Below are 20,759 nucleotides of genomic sequence, written 5' to 3'. Positions count from 1 at the left end.
ATAAGAGGTCAGGTGACGTGGCTTCCTGACGCTGATGGGAATTTAGATGTCTCCACCTCACAGATAAGGAGCTACTGTGAAACCCTCTGTGGAAAAGTTACACAGCTGACAGTACAGTGATGCCAGAGTTTACCAGAGACTGTCACCTCAGGACCATGGTGCCACTCACCAGCCGTGCCATTCATTATCTCAAGCACCTGTGTGCCAGGCCCCGGACACTGTATCTCTCTCTATCTAACAACAGCCCTTCAGGGTGTTTGAATTCCCACTGTTTTGCTGGTGAGAGGACAGGGAGGTGTGTTAACTTGTCCAAACCCAAAGTAAATAGCAAACCTGGGAGATTGAGGGGAGTTCTGTTTACACAGCCGAGTTCTTCCCACTCAGCTCAGTGATGCAGAGAGTTTCTGGAAAAAGTAGTTGTTACCATGGCAGAAAAAGAAAACCCAAAAGTTTGTGTTGTGCACATGTATAACCCAAGTGTGAAAACATTAGGACAGTTCTGCTTGTGGGGAGAACACTGTTCAGAGGACAACTCACTCCATGATGTTCTGCATTGTGTGCTCAAGGGCAGGTGGGCCACAAACTGATTTACACCCCTAGCCCATTTTAGTGGGGAAGCTTTCAATAGAGGCTTTGTATCTCAGGCTCACCTGGCACTTGCTACTGTAGCCCAGTCTGGCCTTAAATTCACAATCCTCCTGCCTCTGCTTCCTAAGTGGTAGGAATATAAACCTGGGTTATCATGCCTGGCTTCTCTGGCTTTTATTTATGTAAAATTCCTAATTTTTTTTTTGGTTTTCTGTTTGTTTTTTAATTTACTTCACTCATTCAATCCATCCCTACCAGTTTCCCCTCCTAGTTCGTGTTGTCCACAGTCCCCCAGCCCAGATCTACTTCACAGAGACATCAGCGGAGCATAGCATGATAAATCCCCTAAGCCCAGGCACAGACCCTCTATGGCATCTCCTCGAGGGAGGCTCTTCCTCTGTACTGACACCAGCTTCTGTCACGCTGACACAGAAACAGCCAGCACAGCAACCTATCCCATTCATAGCTTTTAAAAATCAACATATTAATTATACAGAACAGTGAGTTTCACTAGTAAGCAGTAAGAATTGTATGAGAAGACCGTCAGAGAGATGACTCAATGGTAAAGATCTCCTGCTCTCCTCCAGAGGATGCCGAGTTGATGCACAAAACCGACATGGCAGCCAACAGCCGGCTGTAACTGTCCTAGGGTAGGCGGAACTCTATCTTGGCCTCCTTGGGCACCAGGAACACTCATGGCACACAGATATACATACAGGCAAGACACACAGAACAGAGAAATAAAACCTTATTTAAAAAAATATGAGAGAGAAGAGCATGGTGGCCCATGCCTTTAATTCCATCACTCAGGAGGCAGAGGCAGGTGGGTCTCTGTGAGTTCAAGACCATCCATCCTGAGCTACACTATAAGTTCCAGACCAGCCAGGACTATTTGGAGAGACCTGTCTTTAAAAAAAAGAAAGAAACAAACAAACAAAGTGACAAAGACTTATGGGGGAATTTAGAGATTTGGAGATTTAAATGGACAAATGAAAAAGTGTGTATAAAAGTAACAACAGCTTGCACACAGGTCCTGAGGCTTGTTTCTTTTCTTTTTTTCAAATTTATCTTTATTGTTAATTATTTGGGGTTTTTTTTCTTTTATTGGATTTTTTAATTTACATTTCAAATAATATCCCCTTTCCTGGTTTCCCCTCCAGAAACCCGCCATCAGGATGTTCCCTATCCACCCAACCCCTCCTGCCTCCCTGCCCTGGCATTACCCTACACTGGGGCATCGAGCCTTGACAGGACCAAGGGCCTCTCCTCCAACTGATGCCCGACAAGGCCATCCTGTGCTACATATGCGACTGGAGCCATTGGTCCATCCCTGTGTACTCTTGGGATGGTGATTTAGTCCCTGGGAGCTTTCGGGGGTTTGGTTGCTTGGTATTGTCGTTCCTCTTCCTCTGGATTTGCGAACCCCTTCAGCTCCTTCAGTCCTTTGTCTAACTCTCTCCACAGGAGACCCTGTTCTCAGTTCAGTGGTTGGCTGCAGGCAAATTTGCCTCTGTATTTGTCATGTTCTGGCTGACCTGAAGCTCATTTCTTTCTTCCTTCCTTCCTTCCTTTCTTTTTTTTTAACTAATAAAAAAATTATATTTATTTAGAAGCATTCAGAATGTCAACAAAATAGCCACATTGTTTTTTTGCAATTACAGAGTGGTATTCAGTTAACAGAACAATAATTATCTTCATATAAGCTACGTCAGAGACAACTGAAGATGGAAAAAAAATAAAACAAAAGAAAAACAAAACAAAAATTAGACCACTGTCCCCATATATAACTAATTTTGTGTGTGTACCAACGAGAACCTGCTTTAATTTCCATGCCAGTTTACACCACCCAGACTGTACCAGGCAAGGTTAGTGGGATTGAAAATACCACCAGGACAGGGCTAGCTAAGACACACTCAGTAGTGTGTTAACTATACAAAAAAAGACTGTACAGTTTAAAAACAAATCCTACACAGCCTTATATTTCAATCTTTTCTTTAAAAGGAGTGAGTTATATACAGGGGGGTTGAATGCTTTATAGACAAGAAAAAAGCTGTTCTAGAACCAACTTATTCATCTTCTTCCTTTTCTTCCTCTTCCTCATCCTCCTCATCATCTTCCTCTTCCTTCTTTTTCTTGCTCTTTTCAGCCTCAACCACCTTCCTTTTCCCACTGCATCAGGTTTTCCTTTAGCCCTGTAGGCAGCAATATCCTTCTCGTACTTCTTCAGCTTGGCACCTTCTTCTCATAGGGCTGCTTGTGTCCGTGTCAGTGTTGTTCCACATCTCTCCTAGTTTCTTTGCAACATCACCAATGGATAAGCCAGGATGCTCGCCTTTGATTTTGGGTGATAGTCACAACAGAACAAGAAGAGACCGAAGGAGGCCTCTTGGGTGCATTGGGGTCCTTGAACTTCTTTTTGGTCTCCCCTTTTGGGGTTGTAGGTTTTATTTCTCTTTCATGACCAGCCTTGTCAGCCTTCGCTTCCCCTTTTCTTTAGCAGACATGGTCTTCCACCGCTCTGAGCACTTCTTGGAGAACTCTGAGAAGTTGACAGAAGCATCCGGTGTGCTGCTTATGCTTTTCCTGGCAGGGTTGCGTAAAGAATGCATATGAGGGCATTTTGCCTCTCAGCTTCTTAGCATCGCCTTTGCCCATGTTTGGTTGATTTTCCTCCGTGAGGCACAGAGTCGCCCAGTGCCGTCCAGCTCTCACTTGCCCCGACGCTGTCTCTATGGACTTAGTGTTGTCTCTTAAATGATGAAAATGTTCCTCAAACGAAGTTACTAAGAAAAATTTTACCTTTAAATAATTCCACTTCTTTATTTTTTTTTTCTTTTGTTTTTTTGAAGCAGGGTTTCCCTGTGTAGCCTTGGCTGTCCTGGAGTCACTCTGTAGACCAGGCTGGCCCGGAACTCAGAGATCTGCCTGCCTCTGTCTCCTGAGTGCTGGGACTGAGCGTACACCATCACCGCCTGGCTTTTCTGCTCCACATTTAAACGTCAATGGTAGCTTTATCTTTAACATTAAAACATGTTTTGCTTTAGATTAAGCTGAGTGAAGTTGTTGGCTCAGGAAAAGATGGCAGAATACTTAAAGAAGACATTCTCAACTTTTTGGAAAAGCAGACAGGAGCCATACTGCCTCCCTCACCGAAATCGGAAATCACACCACTGCCACCACAGCCCAGAGACAGGCCCTTTCCCACGCCGGTATCAAAGCCTCCAGTATTCCTGGGCAAAGACCGAACAGAGCCTGTGACAGGTACGGGTAGCCGTGTGAAGCCGTGATGACAGCTTGGGGAATTACCTCGGGAGATGCATGTTCACCGTAGGACGTCGTTGCTTGTCTTTGGAGCCTGGGTCTCACCATGTCGCCCAACTACTTGATATGTAGACCAGGCTGGCTTCCTAGTCAGAGATCTTCCTGCCTCTGCCTCCCCAACACTGGGATTCAAGGCACAGACCACCATACCTAGCTTTCAGTTCTCACTAGCAGACAATTGCAAATTCATCGTGAAATTATAATAAGGCAATGGTATAGCTTTTCCATTTTGTACTGAAAAATATTATCAGATTTATATAAAACAATTGCGTTTCTTCTAGGCTTCCAAAAAGCAATGGTCAAGACCATGTCCGCAGCCCTGAAGATTCCTCACTTTGGGTACTGTGATGAGGTTGACCTTACTGAACTGGTTAAGCTTCGAGAAGAATTGAAACCTGTTGCTTTGGCTCGTGGGATCAAACTCTCCTTCATGCCGTTCTTCTTAAAGGTGAGTTTCACTCACCCCAAACATGGCCCCAGAGGGAGGGGGCCGCTGTGTTTTGTAAAGATGCAGCAGGTTAGAAGGTTGGCGTTAAAATACTACTTTATGCCATATTTCAGACTTAGAAAGAAAGGTCCAAACCCACCTTCTCTTTGTTTCACAGGAATTTATACAATTGAAGTCTGTTGTACTTTTATCTGCTTGCCTCTTTTTGAAGAGTTATTTTATGTTTAAGTTATATTTAATCTATTTACTTAGTGTGTGCATGTGCGTGCATGCGTGTGCAGGAGTGTACACTTGTGTGTTTGTGTGCTGCTCGAGTGCACTCCATAGGACAACTGGCAGGAGTCTGCTTTCTCCTTCTACCTCGTGAGTCCCGGGGATTGAACTCAGGTTGTCAGGCTTGGAGGAAGAGTGCCTCACTCAACTCACTGACCATCTCACCAGCCTGGGATTCTTTCGTTTGTTTGTTTTGGGGGCAGAGCTTCACTGTGCATCCCTGGCTGGCCTGGAACTTACGATATAAACAGCTTTCAAACTCAGAGCTCAACCTGCCTCTGCCTCCCAAGAGTCGGCATTAAAGGCGTGTACCACACAATGCCTGGCTGTTTGTTTTTTAAGTGAGTGTGTGTGTGTGTGTGTGTGTGTGTGTGTGTGTGTGTGTGTGTGTAGGTGTGTTCTTGTAAGGGCCCACAGAGGCTAAAAGATGGTGTCAGTCAGAGATCTCCTGGAGCCAAAGTTAACAGGCAGTTGTGAGTCATTCAATTCGGGTTCTCTCTAGGAGCAGCACGTGCTCCTTCCTATGCACAGAGCCGTCTCCCCTCCTCAAGCTAGAAAGAAAACTGTGCTAACAGTTGAGGAAGGCCTCAAAGGGGCAGAGGAAAGTTCTGATTGGAGCTGAGAGGAGACATGACGGGCTACACATCACGGTGGGCATTTATTTCCGTGCACTCAGTACATTCATGAGGAGGTCTCTGAGCGTGTTCCCAGAACTGGCGCTGGGACCATTTGCTGGCAGGGTGATTCTCATTAACACCACTGCAAAGCAGCCGCTGTGTGCCAGGCTTGGGACGCATGCTCCAACAGCTACCCTCAGCTCTCAGCATTGCAGACATAGATGGCCCATCCTCCAATTTCCTCAGAAGAAAATAGGCCTCAGAGAGGTCGAGAGTCTTCTCATGGACATTAACAAATGGGAAAGCCATGTTCTGGTCTGCTCTGCTCCTGCTCTGGCCTCTCATTCAGCAAGGCTCCTACTGCACTTTCTTCACAGTCTGCCAGGACAAACCATCTTCACTCAAATTATATCACACACACACACACACACACACACACACACACACACACACACACACACACCCCAATTCTTTCAACAGTTTCCCTTCAGTGCCTTTAGGATGGTTTCCCAAGTCTCTGGTGTGGCACACAAGTCTCTGCTAACTACCTCTCCAGTCTCCTCAAAACTACCCCCTTTTAATCACATTGAACTATACACATAGTTGCTGGATTATACAGTTTTACCTGAAATACCCACCAGGTCAGGTCTCTCATTCTGTTTCTTTGTTGCTGTGAAGAGGCACCATAACTGCAGCCTGTTGTGACTGAACTAGTCACTGTGAAAGATCTCTATCTAAACCCTCTCTTCGTAAAAGATTTGATTTGGGGGTGCGATGTCAGGACCCCCACCCAGCAGAGTAACATCTAATGTAACAAAAGTCAAGAAGTCAACAGGATTAGACAGGGGCCATGGGAGAGAGAATTCTTTTAAGAACAACCTTAAGCATCTTTATTTTGCTGTTTTAATTTTTAAAAATTATTATTCAGTTTTTTATTCTTCAACAGTATCATATATGTATGCAGTAAGTTGATCTTTGAAATTTAACAGAAGGTGTGGCCAATCAAGTGCAGTGTGTTAACCTTGTTAGATCCTGGTGCACAGCAAAGGATGTTATGAACATTTAGGCTTGGGGAGACATTTTGCAATGAGAGAAATCAGCATATGAGCAGGAGAGAACGATATGAAGAGAAAGGAAGTTTAAAGAGCAGGGGAGAGATGGATGGAAGGGGGCAAACAGAAATGAGTGCCAGCAGGTGGGCTCTGCCAGCTCTGCCCTTGACCAGGCCCAGGGCACACATAGAACATGGCCTCTAATGGTCTCTTCAAAATCATTTGTCCTGTGTTCCTTCTACACAGAGAAATAGCCCACCCACCTTCGGTATTTGAATTCAGAGCATAATTTTTGAGCTACTGGCTCGTCTCCCATCAAAGCCTAAATCTACATGACGGTGAGGAAATCACTTGGAATTGAGACAGCCTGCATGGTTATTTTGAAAATGCCCTTCATGTTTGCAAGCAACCTGCCCTTTGTATCGTTGGTTTCCATGGTTAGGGCAGTCGAGCTTCCCCTTTGTTAGAGGTCAGAGTTTCTGGAAGTGAGAAAGCTGGGTACACGCGGCCATGAATTAGAGTTTTCTTACCCTCTACTCGTCTACCTTCTGTCACTTCCAGTCCTCCATGCCCATGTGAGGCAAGAGTGTTCATGGTGAATTATCTTTCCCTCGACAGGCTGCGTCTTTGGGACTACTGCAGTTCCCTATCCTTAATGCCTCTGTGGATGAAAACTGCCAGAACATCACCTACAAGGTTGGCCATGCATTTTGGAAATCCTTGATTTAGTAGAAGATAGGATACTCAAACAATGACCCTTTTCAGACAGGAAAGAAAGGTATAGCAGAAGCATTTAACTTAGGTTCAGTCTGCTGGCTTCGCTTTCACTGTTCAATACTGATTTTGTTCAAGTGTTCAGTCTTCCGTTTTAAAGTCTTGTTGATTTCCCATTTAAAATAGTGCGCTGGTAGCACACTCGGTACCCAGCCCTCAGGAGGCAGAGACAGGTGGAGCTTTGTGAGTTCAAAGCCAACCTGAGAGAATTCCAGGATAGCCAGGGCTACACAGAGAAACATTGCCTTGAAAAACCAAAATAATAAACAAATAAGTGGCACTATAAAAAATGGGAAGTAATTAGGGGTTGGGATTTAGCTCAGTGGTAGAGTGCTTGCCTAAAGTTTCGGGTCCCCAGCTCCGGAAAAAAAAAAAAAAAAAAAAAAAAAAAAATGGGAAGTAGTGAAGAGTTACCCGCTCTACTTAGCATCCCAAAAGAATCGCCTCTCAAGGTTAAATTTCTGGACTTTTAAGAAAGAGTGCGATTCTTAAAAAGTACGTGTGGGTGGGCATGTGTGTCTGCATGTGGTACGCGCCCGTGAGTTGATTCGGGAGCTCGCTCCAAAGATTGGGCAGCCAGCGCCTGTACCCACTGCTCTCTCGTTCCCCTGTCCTCCCCAAACCATTCCTTCCAAGTTACTTCCATTCTAGTGAAAATAGTGACTTTTATTTTTTGGCCTTTTGGCTTTTTAAGATATGATCTTGCCATATGGCACAAGCAGGCTTCAAGCCATCACTCTCTCTTCCTCAGCCTCCTGAATATTCGGATTACAGCAGCCTACACTAGATTGGCGAAGCAGTTGGTACCTTTGTTTTAGAGAGCAGCAGGGTCTGTCTTTTCTTTGTTATGTTTCTCTTTTCTTAGCTTATGTGTTAAAGGTTCTACTGAGTAATCTTTATTTCCTAGGCCTCTCACAACATTGGGATAGCCATGGATACCGAGCGGGGGTTAATTGTCCCCAACGTGAAGAACGTTCAGGTGCGCTCTGTATTTGAGATCGCCACGGAACTGAACCGCCTCCAGAAACTGGGCTCTTTGGGTCAGCTCAGTACCACAGACCTCACGGGAGGGACATTCACTCTATCCAACATTGGATCAGTAAGTCATGCTCAGCACAATTAGAAGTGTAACTTTAATTTCCGATCCCATGTTCCAGTAAAATACAACGTGTAATCTATCAGGCATTCCCTGAAAACTAAATTTTCTCATTCTTCTCAGATTGGTGGAACCTATGCCAAGCCAGTGATATTGCCGCCTGAAGTAGCCATTGGCGCCATGGGAGCCATTAAGGTATGTGTAGTGAGGAGCTGCAGGAAGGAGACTTGGATTGAAGGTTATCTCCCACTTTGTAGTTGACATTTGTGAAGGTTAGCTCAGTACACCCCTTCCTTCCTTCTCTTGAACTAGGTCAGAGGTCACCGTGCAGCTCCAGCTACACAGATTCTGGGTCCTCCTGCCCCACTATTCACCTGCTGGGACTACAGGTCTATCCTACCATGCCTGGCAAGGTGCTGATTTCTTGGAAGGCACTTCTACTTTGAACAATAATCTAGATGGCTTAAAAAAAAAGATCTGTGGCCATGTTTTAGGACTCTTGAATAGGAGTATAGGGATATGACTCTGTGTGTGTGTGTGTGTGTGTGTGTGTGTGTGTGTGTGTGTGTGTGTGTGTGTGTGTGTGTAATGTAGAGGTCAGAGGACAATTAAGGAATCAGTTATCCTTCTACCACGTGGCTTCTAAGGTTCAGACTCAGGTAATGAATGTGGCCTGGCAGCAATCACCATTATCTGTTGAGCCATCTTACCAGGCCTGTCTATTAAATCTAAAAAGCTAGAACTTACATTTTGTATATTTCTTATTTATTAATAGCTGAGGCTTTTTGCTTTGTGTGTGTGTGTGTGTGTGTGTGTGTGTGTGTGTGTGCGCGTGCGCGTGCGCGCGCGTGTGTGCGTGCACGAACGTGCGCCATGCCCTCATGTGCTCAGAGGCTAAAGCGTGTGGGTGTTCCCCTCTGTCACTCTGCACCTGTGACCCATTCCTTTGACCCATGATCTCTTGCTGAACCTAGAGCTTGAGATTTTTGACTAGGCTGGCAGCCAGCAAGCCTGAGCCGCCTTCTGTCTCCTCCTGCCCCGTGCTGGGGTCACAGGTGTGTGGGGCCACACCCAGGTTACTGCGTAGGTGCTGGGATCTGAAGGCTAATCCTCAGTCTGGCTCGGCAACTGTTCTTAGCTGCTAAGCTGCACCCTTCCCATGACTCCTATGTGCATTTTGCTTTTTATCGTTTGCTTCTTGATACAAAGATGGTACATGCCGGGCAAAACCCTCTCAATGCGCTACTTCCAGAGCCCTCGTGTATGTTTCTCAGAATAGCCCAGCCTGGCTTGGAGTTTTCATTTTAAGCTGGAGAGACCCTGCCTTTCCTGACATGTTGTCTGTCACCTGCTGTGGCAGTGATCACACCTCCTGCCGCAGTCATCAGACCCCCATCGGGCCCTTGCTGCCTTCTGTGAGGAGTCCAAGAGTTTCCTTGTCTCAGTTCTCTTTTCTGTAAGAGAGTCATAGCGCACGGAGATTAATAACTGTTAACTATTTGAACTCTGGATGAAATTTAATGTAAATATTATACGTGAGGCAGGAGATCCCTTGAAAACATTAAAGCTTAGGCTATGACCTCCCAAGGCTGGGGGCAATAGGAGGCAGCACTTGCAGAAGCCCGGGCGGACGCCCATTGGTCAGCAGGGAGGGGTGTGTTCTAAACCGAATACCATTGTTGTCAGACCTTCCTTCCACTGTGAGTGATGAAAGTTTACCCATGTTTACTTCTTGTTCTCCATTATTTCTAGGCTCTTCCCCGATTTGACCAGAAAGGGGATGTTTACAAAGCCCAGATAATGAATGTGAGCTGGTCAGCAGATCACAGGGTCATTGACGGCGCCACAATGTCACGGTTCTCTAACTTGTGGAAATCCTACTTAGAAAACCCAGCGTTCATGCTGCTGGATCTGAAATAACGGCGAACCAGACATCCTTGAACTTTTCGCACTTCCAAAGAGTATGTCAGGCCCGGCTAAGCCAGCACCAACTCTTGTTACAGTCGCATTAGAGGTGGCTTGTGCTGCCTTGGTAGGGCTCTAACGCACAGACGTATTAGGCTTTCTGCTGAAAAGGAGCGGAGGGTAATGGTTCTCCTGGGGTATCACACTGTGTAGGTCACGAGGGGGCTTCCCACTATGGTGCTGAGATCATTGGGTCAGTGAGTTGAAACAAGCAACAAAACAAAATCGACATCACTCAATGTCACTAATAATGTCACTCAATGGTGAATAGCAGTGCAGATGCTGCACTTGCTCTCTTTTTAATTTGTGGACTGATTTTTTTAATGAAACTTTTAAATTATACTTAATCGGGGAAAGGAATTTATATACAAATATGTTTTCATTTCCCAACAATCAAGGTGACTGCCCTATAAAATAAGTGGAATTTTGTTTATTTCTGCAGCTAATGAGACATATACTCTTGCCTTATGTGTAAACTATCATCTATAAATGTCTTATAGCTATAAATTAGGATTTGTTAAAAGGGGAAGTTATAATTTGCTCTTAATTATAGTTTACACCAAAAAGGCTGATAAAAGTAAATGTTTAAAATGGATAGACTTCTAGAGCTGTAGAAATGCTTTGGCATCTTGCTGGGAAATACTTGACTTTGCAAACTCACTTTGTGATGTAAAATACCATAAATATAGCATCACTGGCTATTTTTCTCTTACTACTTACCGACTTATTGCCTTTTGATTTCATTGATCTTCAACTAAACATGAGAAAAGGACTTGGAATCTGTTCTGTTCTCCCGTCCCTCAGTAGGAGCATAAATAAGAAGAGTCAAATGGGAAATTATGGGCACACAATTAGTTTATACAGAAATGCTACTTTAATCCGATAGCGTCAGGATGAATCGAATTCAAGGCTGAGCAAACCTTTATTCCCAGCACTTGAGAAGCAAATGCAAGTGGATCTCTGTGAGTTTGAGGCCAGCCTGCTCTACCGAGTAAGTTCTCAGACAGCCAGAGGTACATAGAGAGACCCTGTATTAAAAAAAAAATCAAATAAAATCAAATTCAGTATTTTGAAATCTAGGTTTGGGGTTTTTTCTTCTAATATTATCTAATTAAATATATCATGACAATATCACTTATTTAAATGAAAGTTTTGTGGCAGAAGAAAAACGGGTCATTTTAATGCCTACTTGATTTTTTCCCAAAATGGAATTATATTATAAATTTAGTGAGTACTGTTCGGTTAGAAATTCACATCATGAAACCCATTGTTTTCACATAAAGAAAATTAAGAAAAGAAAACCAATTCAGAACAGGCATTGTGTCCGTAGGCCTGTAATCCCCATACCTGGGAGGGAGGCAAAGGCAAGAAGGATCATGGCAGGAGGCCATGTTAGGTCATGTAGTGAGACTTTGTTGGAAGAAGGAGAAACTACAGATAGCAAGGAGAGTAGCACACTGCTATCTATAATCTAAACATTGTTAACATGATATATGTGTCTGTATACATATATAAGTATTCCTTTATAAAAATGAAATAATGTATCTACTATTTTACAATTTGATTTTTTAAAATTTATCCTTATGGATGTCTTTATATGCCAATAAACAGTTCCACATTATCATACCTCTATGTGCCTTATAGTAGTTACCGCTCTGTGTGTGTGTGTGTGTGTGTGTGTGTGTGTGTGTGTGTGTGTGTATTTACTGTTTGGTGGGGGGGGAGCATGTATGCCACAGGGAGTCTATGAAGATCCAAGGATAACCCATGGGAGTTGCTTCTCTCCTTCACCAGCAGCCTCTTCCTGATGAGCCATCTCAGGGGCCCACACAGTCAGTTCCTACTGTGGTGGTTGCGGGTCAGTGTGTCTCCCCAAAAGCCTGTGTTGGTGTCAGCTTTAGCTGCCCTCTGCAGATCTGTCTGCAGTATCTGGGATTTGAGGATATTAGAGAGCGGGTGGACTTCAGTTGAATGCTGCAGACAGCTTTCCCTTCAGTGTGCTTTTATACACAGACAGAACAAAGCAGTGATCCAAGGAAGATTTGAGTTTAAAAAAACATGTGAATACACACTAGCAAACGCATGCTAAATATTGATAGAGCAGCCTTTTCCAGACCTCTCTCAGGACAGACCGATATGAACACAGTTGCCTGGCACATGCTGTAGATTCTGTCTGAGGAAGCACAGAGCGGCCGAGGTCAGTCCACTCAGGGCACACTGAGGGCATGGCCTTTGACTAGGTCGGGTGCTAGAGCTGTTTCGACATCCAATGAGAATGAACACAGCTTATAAATTGAGGCAAATGTTCGTTGCAGGTGGCACGAAATCGTGTCTGAGAACAATCCAGGGAACAAAATTCACTGGAGGTAAAAGGTTCTCTGCCATTGTTTACTGTCTGTCATCCTCTGACCCCGTTGTGACACGTTAGTAACGTCATCCCGGAGGCAAAGCGTTGGTAGGTCAGATGCTTAAGTCATGAGGCACCACCTTTGTGAATGGATTAGCACAGGTTGTAGGACTTGAAGCTGTTTGCTTCCTCTCCTGTGATGCCTTCCACCAAGCTGTGATGCAGCAGAGAGGCCCTCACCATATGTGGCCACTGGCACTTGAGTTTCCCAGACTTCTTAGACTGTGGAGTAAATCTTTGTTCTTTAAAAGTTACCCAGTCTTGAGGGCTGGAGAGATGGCTCAGTGGTTAAGAGCACTGGCTGTTCTTCCAGAGGTCCTGAGTTCAATTCCCAGCAACCACATGGTGGCTCACAACCATCTATAACGAGAACTGGTGCCCTCTTCTTGTGTGTCTGAAAACAGCTGCAGTGTACTCACATACATAAAATAAATAAAATTAAAAAAAAAAGTTACCCAGTCTCAACTGCTTTGTTATAGCAACCCCAAACAGAAGGCTGTGTTCCTTTTCTACACTTGCTTTTTAAAAGATTTATTTATTCTATGTATGAGTACACTGTAGCTGTCTTCAGACACACCAGAAGAAGGCATCGGATCTCATTACAGGTGGCTGTGAGCCACCATGTGTTTGCTGGGATTTGAACTCAAGACCTCTGGAGGAGGAGTCAGTGCTCCTAACCTCTGAGTCATCTCTCCAGCCCTACGCATGCTTTTTGAAAACCTAAGATTAGGTCATTGCATCCTTACTCAACTCTAATCCTACTTGACAAACCATCTGACCCCAAATCAAGATCTACTCTACCCCGAGGCTTAAAAATCCTCCAGTCAAGTTCTTGGCAGATCTTTTTGCATGTGTACTTCTTTTGTGGAATCCTAGTCAGTAAATAAATAAATAAAATAAAAATGGAGAGAGTTCATTGATAAGTGGCTATTAGCCCAAATGCTTGAATTACCCTAGATGCACAGAACACATGAAACTCAAGACGGATGATCAAAATGCGAATGCTTCACTCCTTCTTTAAAAGGGGAACAAGAATACCCTTGGCAGGGAATAGGGAAGCAAAGATTAAAACAGAGGCAGAAAGAACACCCATTCAGAGCCTGCCCCACATGTGGCCCATACATATTCAGCCACTCAATTAGGCAAGATGGATGAAGCAAAGAAGTGCAGGCCAACAGGAACCGGATGTAGATCTCTCCTGAGAGACACAGCCAGAATACAGCAAATACATAGGCGAATGCCAGCAGCAAACCACTGAACTGAGAATGGGACCCCCCTTGAAGGAATCAGAGAAAGGACTGGAAGAGCTTGAAGGGGCTCGAGACCCCATATGAACAACAACGCCAAGCAACCAGAGCTTCCAGGGACTAAGCCACTACCCAAAGACTATACATGAACTGACCCTGGGCTCCAACCTCATAGGTAGCAATGAACAGCCTAGTAAGAGCACCAGTGGAAGGGTAAGCCCTTGGTCCTGCCAAGACTGAACCCCCAGTGAACGTGATTGTTGGGGGGAGGGCGGTAATGGGGGGAGGATGGGGAGGGGAACACCCATCTAGAAGGGGAGGGGGAGGGGTTAGGGGGATGTTTGCCCGGAAACTGGGAAAGGGAATAACACTCGAAAGGTATAAGAAATACTCCAGTTAATAAAAAAAAAAATGGAGAGAGTCCAAAGAAAACCACAAAAGCCAGCTGAAGCACGACGTGAGCACACAGCTCTGGTATGAAGAGGCCTCTATATCAGGCTCACGTAGTGCCGTGTGGAATGCTGTAACTCAAAGCACGGGCAACAGCTGTCACTGATGCTGAGAAGAGAGGGGAGAAAGGGAACGAGAGCAAGTGGACATCAAGAATTTAGGTACTAACAGCAACTAAAAAGAAAATAATCAGAAAACAAGTAACAGGTTATACACGGGGGAAGCTGGGCACAGGTAGGAAGGGGGTTCGCTGGTACTGGGGAGGTTGAGGCGGTCTCCTTCTAACGGTTAGCATGGGTGGCCTCCATCACCCATCCCCTCAAGTGAGTACTGTTACACCAGGCTGCAAACTGTTTAACTTGAGGTTTGCTTCAGTACACTTCCACAATAGGTCTAAAATATGGTAGGTCCAGAAAGACCAAGACTATGAGAAGGAATTGCAGGAACGTCATTGCGTGAATGGTATCTGCAGGGCAGCGTGCTCTCTCAACCACTGAGCCGTCACTCCAGCTCCCAAAGGCGTCATTTTAAAAGCACCGACTGTGTCATTCTTACATGTTTTGTGTATATTATACATGATCGTAAGAGCCAGGCCTGCAGGCCTGCACCCACAGTCCTGGCTGTGTCGGAGGCTGAGGGAAATGAATCCTTTGAGCTCTGGAGCTTCAGACCAACCAGAGCAATGCAGAAAGACCCTCACCTGAAAAGTAAAATAATAAAAACTAGGGTCCGGAGAGATGGCTCAGCTGTTAAGAATATCTGTTGCTCTGGCAATGGAAGCAGGTATCCAGCTGTAACTCCAGTTTCAGGAAGTCAGATGCCATCTTCTGACGTCCGTGGGCACTGTAGACACACGCAGGTGACACACTCACACTCATGAAATGAATAAATCTTTAAAGAAAGCAAAGGAAGAGAAAACGAAAGGACAAGTGAAATGCGTCTCATTTCCAGCAGAATGTTATTCCTAGAGCATAGTAAGACCAACTGTAAGGTTGTGATGATGAATATAAGAATAAAATTTTTGGGCTGGAGAGATGGCTCAGCGGTTAAGAGCACCGACTGCTCTTCCAGAGGTCCTGAGTTCAAATCCCAGCAACCACATGGTGGCTCAGAACCATCTGTAAAGAGATCTGATGCCCTCTTCTGGTGTATCTGAAGACAGCTACAGTGTACTTATATATAATAAATGAATAAATCTTTAAAAAAAAATTCTTAGTAGGTAGAAAAGTTCCATAGTGCTTTTGGAAAGAAATATAGTAGTTGTTTTTTGAAAGTGGGCATAAAATTTTCTCAAAAGTTGGGCCAATAACAGAAAACAGTATTACATAACCCACACTGATTTTCTTGTGAAAGATTAATTTTTTCCATAGAACTGAAAATGGCCAGCCAATATAAAGCAGAGTGGATGTCTCTCTTTTTTTTTTTTTAAGATTTTATTTTATTGTATATGAGTACACTGTAGCTGTCTTCAGACACACCAGAAGAGGGCATCAGATCCCATTACAGATGGTTGTGAGCCACCATGTGGTTGCTGGGATTTGAACTCAGGACCTCAGGAAGAGCAGTCGGTGCTCTTAACCGCTGAGCCATCTCTCCAGCCCGGATGTCTCTTTTTAATCTGCTGTGCACTTGATACCTCATTCGACTATGGGAAGGGCTGGGACGTAGCTCAGCTGACGGCGTGCTTGCCTAGAGTGCGTGGATCACCATGTACAACCCAGTATGCTGGGACAAGCCTGTCACCCCAGCATCCCGGCTGATGCAGGGAGGATCAGATGCAAGGTAAGTGTCGAGGATGACAGGGAACACTTGCATTCTCTGGTAGAAAGTGTGCGTTAGTGTAGCTCATGGAAAACAATCTGGGTATACTGGGTATAGATATCTCAGTCTCTCTCTTTCTCGACTCCAGGGTCTCATGTAGACTAGCTTGGTCTCTAGGGAAGAAACTTGATGAAAACCATTCTTTTTGTAAGAACAATATATGCTAACAGAACATGATAACATATGGTTCTATAGAGCTGTGGGTGTAGCTCAGTGGTAGAGTGCTTGCCAAGCACGTGGCAAGATCCTATGTTCCAGCACAGCACTAAAGCGCGCATGCGTGCACGTGTGTGTGTGTGTGTGTGTGTGTGTGTGTGTGTGTGTGTGTGTGTGTAGACATAATGTAAAAATGAGACTTGGTGCCTTTTAAATTTTGTCTGTGTATAGGTGTGCACAAATTTTAAAAACTAAGTGTATAATTCTCGTTTTTGGTGGGAGGGGGTTCAAGACATGGTCTCTTTGTGTAGCCTTGGCTATCCTAGAACCAGCTCTGTAGGCTAGGCTAGCCTTCAAACTCACAGAGATCTGCTTGCATCTGCTTCCCAGGAGGGCTGGGATTAAACGTGTATTCCACTACCGCCTGGCTGAATGTATAGTTTCTAAGAATATGGGATTAGATCCTGTCTGTGGCAGCTGAGAGATAGAAATGGAAAGTTAAGTCTGAAGCCCCAGGCTTGGGCGTGTGCCTGATAGCAGACTGGGAGGCCAGGGCTCCACTCAGTCCTCAGCCTGCTCCCTCTGAAACTGAAGCTTAGGTGCAGCCCAGATTGGAGTTTCTCAGAGCCACACCTTCCTTCTTCGTTCGTCTGAAGCACTGGGCCTTTAGTTCAAGGTAGGGGCTTTTTGCATATCAATGTATTTAGAAGTTGCTTTGCTTCAAATAGATCCAATATGTTCTGTTAAGTACGTAAGATCTATAAATCACAAAAAGTGGATGGACTTTTAGAAAGAATCCTTTTCTGGCGCTTAGAAATAGTTCTCCCTCCATGGGGCTGGAGAGATGGTACAGCACTTAATTAAGAGCATTTGTTCCTGCAGAAGACCCTGGCTCATTTCCCAGCATGCATTTGATGGTGCACAACTGTCCACAACTCCAGTTCCAGGGGCCCCAACATGTTCTTCTGGACTGCAGGGTAGTGCATGCATCAGATGCTCAGCCATACATACACTCAAAACACCCCACACGGCACAACTGAATTTAAAAAGGAAAGGCTTCTCCCAGAGAGAGAACACCAGGAAGTTTCCTGGTGTTTGTAGGAACACACTCACATACATTATCAGTTGAACCTTTGCACAGAAGCCCCACGTGATTCTTGCTATTCTCAGCCTTGTCCATGAGCTAAAATTAGAACGAGGCTGACATTACTTTTCACTTGGTTACAGCCTGACAGAGAGTTATAGTCATTTGGATCCACACTGGGGGGAAAAATCACCTCGTGATCTGATTCGAGCTGAGACTCGGGGAGCTCTGGCTCCCTGCTGGCTGCAGCATCCCCCATGGTAAGTGCTTTTCTGAAACAATGTTCCTCCATTCTTTCTGCATAAAGAAAGTGCCGGTGGTGGTCTCACTGAAAAAGTGTACCGACTGAACTCGGGTTTAGCTTCTGAGCCTTTTAAGGGGGCTATAGTCATTCACATGGTTGTCATCCTCTGGGACACAAGAGATAGGCGTCCCTGCAAGTTAGAATTTAAGATTGTGCTTCTTTGGCTGTTTTAACTTTGGAAGCCGCTGCCCCGCTGATTAATTGGCACACTTACCTCGCTGCTGTGCTGCGTGCCTTTCCTTCCCGAAGGAGTTAAGATGTAGAAATAAATGCCCTGTTACAAACTTGCTTTTTTCTAAAGCAGATCTGTCATTTTAGGGGAACTAGTATTAGAGATGACCAATATTCAATGTCAAACAATGAAATAAGTTAATGAATGAAAGTTTTATATAAAAATAATACAATATGGAGATGGCCTGCATTCATTAAATATTTTAATTTTATATTATTGAACGTATTTAGTTCATCAATTTTATTAATATCTGATAGAGTAAATTCTAGGGGACTTGCCCAGGCAGTTAGGTCCCCAGTACATGTTTTTCAAGGCTCCTTCCTCCGTCCTCCCAGCTCGCCCTCTCTTATCTGTCCATTCTTTCCTGACTTACTCTTTCCTTCTTTATCCTTCTTTCCTTCCTTCCTTCCTTCTCTCCTTCCTTCCTTTCTTATTTTGGTACCATGTGATGTATCCTGAGCTGTTCTCAAACTTACCATCCTCCTGCCTCAGCCCATCAACAGACATATACTATTATGCCTGGTCACAGTCACACTTCCCGTGGCCTCTTGCTTCTGTTCTATCTTCTGCATGATCTGCTTCCTGCTTCCTAAAACTTTTCCTACTCTTTCTCATAAAAATGTAAAAAGGATATTTACTTATTATGTTATTTCTAAACATATGTATTTCTTTGTGCCTTTCTGTGGAATTGCATACCACATAAGGACTTCCGTGTGCATTTCTGTGGAATTGTGTACCACATGCATGTGTTTGCCTTTGGAGGTCAGAAGAGGGCATCAGATCCCTATGAGCTGGAGTTACAGGCAGTGGGAGCCTCATGATGTGGATGCTGAGGACCAAACTTCAGTCCTCGGGAGAGGAGCGAGTGCTCTTAGCCACAGAGCTGTCTCTCTAGCCATATTAAAAAAAAAAACAGGCTTAATTAATTTCTTGTGTGAAAGCCCTAGGTTGTATGTTGTGGACTCAGCTGGGGCACCCCCAGCTTCTGCATGTTGTCAGGCTTGGTGGCAAGCACCTTTACCCACCGAGCCATCTTGATGGTGCCAGACTCACCTAACGTACCCATTGTTTGATTGCTTTCCCATAGTTGGATGCAAGTCTAGGTTGCAGGTTTTCATGATCGTGGATGAGATGGTAGCAAAGGAAGCAGATTGGGCAGCAGTTTCTGCTCAGGCCACGTGTGCTCCTTTAAGGGTTGGTTTCCTCATGTGAATAATAAAGGCAATGAAAATATTCATATCATATTGTACATGGGTTTAAAACAAGGTATGCACTGTCGGGGCGCATACCTTTGATCCCAGCACATGAGTGACAGAGGCAGGTGGAGGTGGAGTTTGAGGCCAACCTGGTCTAGAGAGTGAGTTCCAGGATAGCCAAGGCTATACAGAGAAAATCTGTCTCATAAAGCCAAAAAATAAAATAAAATAAAACAAGATACGGCATGCAAATATATGTAGAACAGCTGGACGTGCTGGTGTGCACCTGTATTCCCACATACTTGGGAAGCTAAAAGTGGGGAGAGCTTCAGCCCGGGAGTTTGAGAACGAACTGGGCATCGCAGTGGACCCTGTCTGTCACTAATGAAGGAAGGAAGGAAGGAAGGAAGGAAGGAAGGAAGGAAGAGATAAATAAATAAATGTAGTTTTGGGAAGATACAGGTATCCAACAGACATTACCTCTCATGACTGTTATGGTGATCACTAGTGTTCTGAAACATGATGTTTTCCCCGGTCTGGTATACTTAGGTCTTGTCTGAGGTGTCCTGTGACTCAGCTCTTCAGAACTCAATGAAGTAGAAGACTTGACTACAATGTGGAAACATCATGACAGAAAGTGTGGTTTGTACCGGGGCCGTCAGCACTGTAAAGGAAGTCTGGGAAGAAAGAATAAAGAAACATCATGAAGATGTGAAGCGAGAGAAGGAATTTCAGCAAAAGTATGCTGTGAAGTTGTTTTAGATTAGTGAAAACTTATTTTTTTAGAGATTTATTTATTTATATGTGAGTACACTGTGGGTGTCTTCAGACACTTCAGAAGAGAACATTTCATTACAGATGGTTGGGAGACACCATGTGGTTGCTGGGATTGGAACTCAGGACCTCTGGAAGAGCAGTCAGTGCTCTTAACCACTGAGCCAATCTCTCCAGCCCAGTGAAAAACTTATAACCTCATATTTGAAAACAATATTTAGTAAGAGCTTCACTGAATTTGACAGATTTTTGTTTGCTGAAAACTCAAGATATTTTTCTTTGAGCAGCTTTACTTTTATTTTATGCATATAAATGTTTGACTGCATGTAGGTCTATCTACGTTTGTGCAGGTACCCATAGAGACCAGAAGAGGGCACTGGATACCCTAGAACTGGAGTTACTGCAGTTGCGAGCTGCCCTGTAGGTGCTGGGAACTGAATTCAGGTTATCTGGAAGAGCATCAAGGGTTCTTGACTACTGAGCCATCGCTCCAACCCTTAAAAGAGACTTTACTTTTCTTCTTTATTATTACTCTTATATGCTTGGGTGTTTTGCCTGCGTGTATGTCTGTGTACCTCTTGCATGCAGTGCCCGTGGTGGCCAGAAGAGGGTGTTAGAGCCTCTGGGACTAGAGTTATGGATGTTAATGAACTACTATGTGAGTGCTGCAGAGTTCAACCTTGGTACATGAAAAAAAAAATTTAGGTGTCGTGATTTGAATGAGAATGGTTCCCGTAGGCTCCTATGTTTGAATGAGTGGTCCTTGGTTAATGGAACTATTTGGGAAGGATTAAGAGGTGTGGTCTTGGGGTTGGGGATTTAGCTCAGAAAGAGCGTTGCCTTGAAGCACAAAGGCCCTGGTTGGTCCCCAACTCCAAAAAAAAAAAAAAAAAAAAAAGAGGTGTGGTCTTGTTAGAGTAGGTGTGACCTTGCTGGAAAATGTATGTCACATTG

At 44.4% G+C, this 20,759-nt stretch overlaps 2 protein-coding genes across 3 annotated transcripts in view; both read left to right on the top strand.

The window, feature by feature from the left end:
• Dbt (dihydrolipoamide branched chain transacylase E2) overlaps positions 1 to 11,760 on the top strand; it is a 28,152-nt gene extending 16,392 nt beyond the window's left edge. Inside the window, exons 6-11 of the mRNA XM_032897429.1 lie at positions 3,633 to 3,849; positions 4,191 to 4,357; positions 6,918 to 6,995; positions 7,981 to 8,172; positions 8,293 to 8,364; positions 9,922 to 11,760. Of these exons, the coding sequence (XP_032753320.1) occupies positions 3,633 to 3,849; positions 4,191 to 4,357; positions 6,918 to 6,995; positions 7,981 to 8,172; positions 8,293 to 8,364; positions 9,922 to 10,089 (894 nt within the window). The 3' untranslated portion in view covers positions 10,090 to 11,760. The remainder of the gene's footprint in view (positions 1 to 3,632; positions 3,850 to 4,190; positions 4,358 to 6,917; positions 6,996 to 7,980; positions 8,173 to 8,292; positions 8,365 to 9,921) is intronic.
• Positions 11,761 to 17,449: 5,689 nt separating this feature from the next.
• The window catches only part of Lrrc39 (leucine rich repeat containing 39), an 18,361-nt gene continuing 15,051 nt past the window's right edge, over positions 17,450 to 20,759 (top strand). The window contains exons 1-2 of one of the 2 annotated variants that reach the window (XM_032897425.1): positions 17,450 to 17,559; positions 19,581 to 19,771. In XM_032897425.1, the coding sequence (XP_032753316.1) occupies positions 19,659 to 19,771 (113 nt within the window). In that variant the 5' untranslated portion in view covers positions 17,450 to 17,559; positions 19,581 to 19,658. Of the gene's footprint in view, positions 17,560 to 19,580; positions 19,772 to 20,759 lie in introns of those variants that run through there. The other variant, XM_032897424.1, reaches the window with a different exon arrangement.

The sequence above is a fragment of the Rattus rattus genome, chromosome 3, assembly GCF_011064425.1.
Source record: "Rattus rattus isolate New Zealand chromosome 3, Rrattus_CSIRO_v1, whole genome shotgun sequence".
NCBI lineage: Eukaryota > Metazoa > Chordata > Mammalia > Rodentia > Muridae > Rattus > Rattus rattus.
This window is presented reverse-complemented; position numbering and strand designations above follow the sequence as displayed.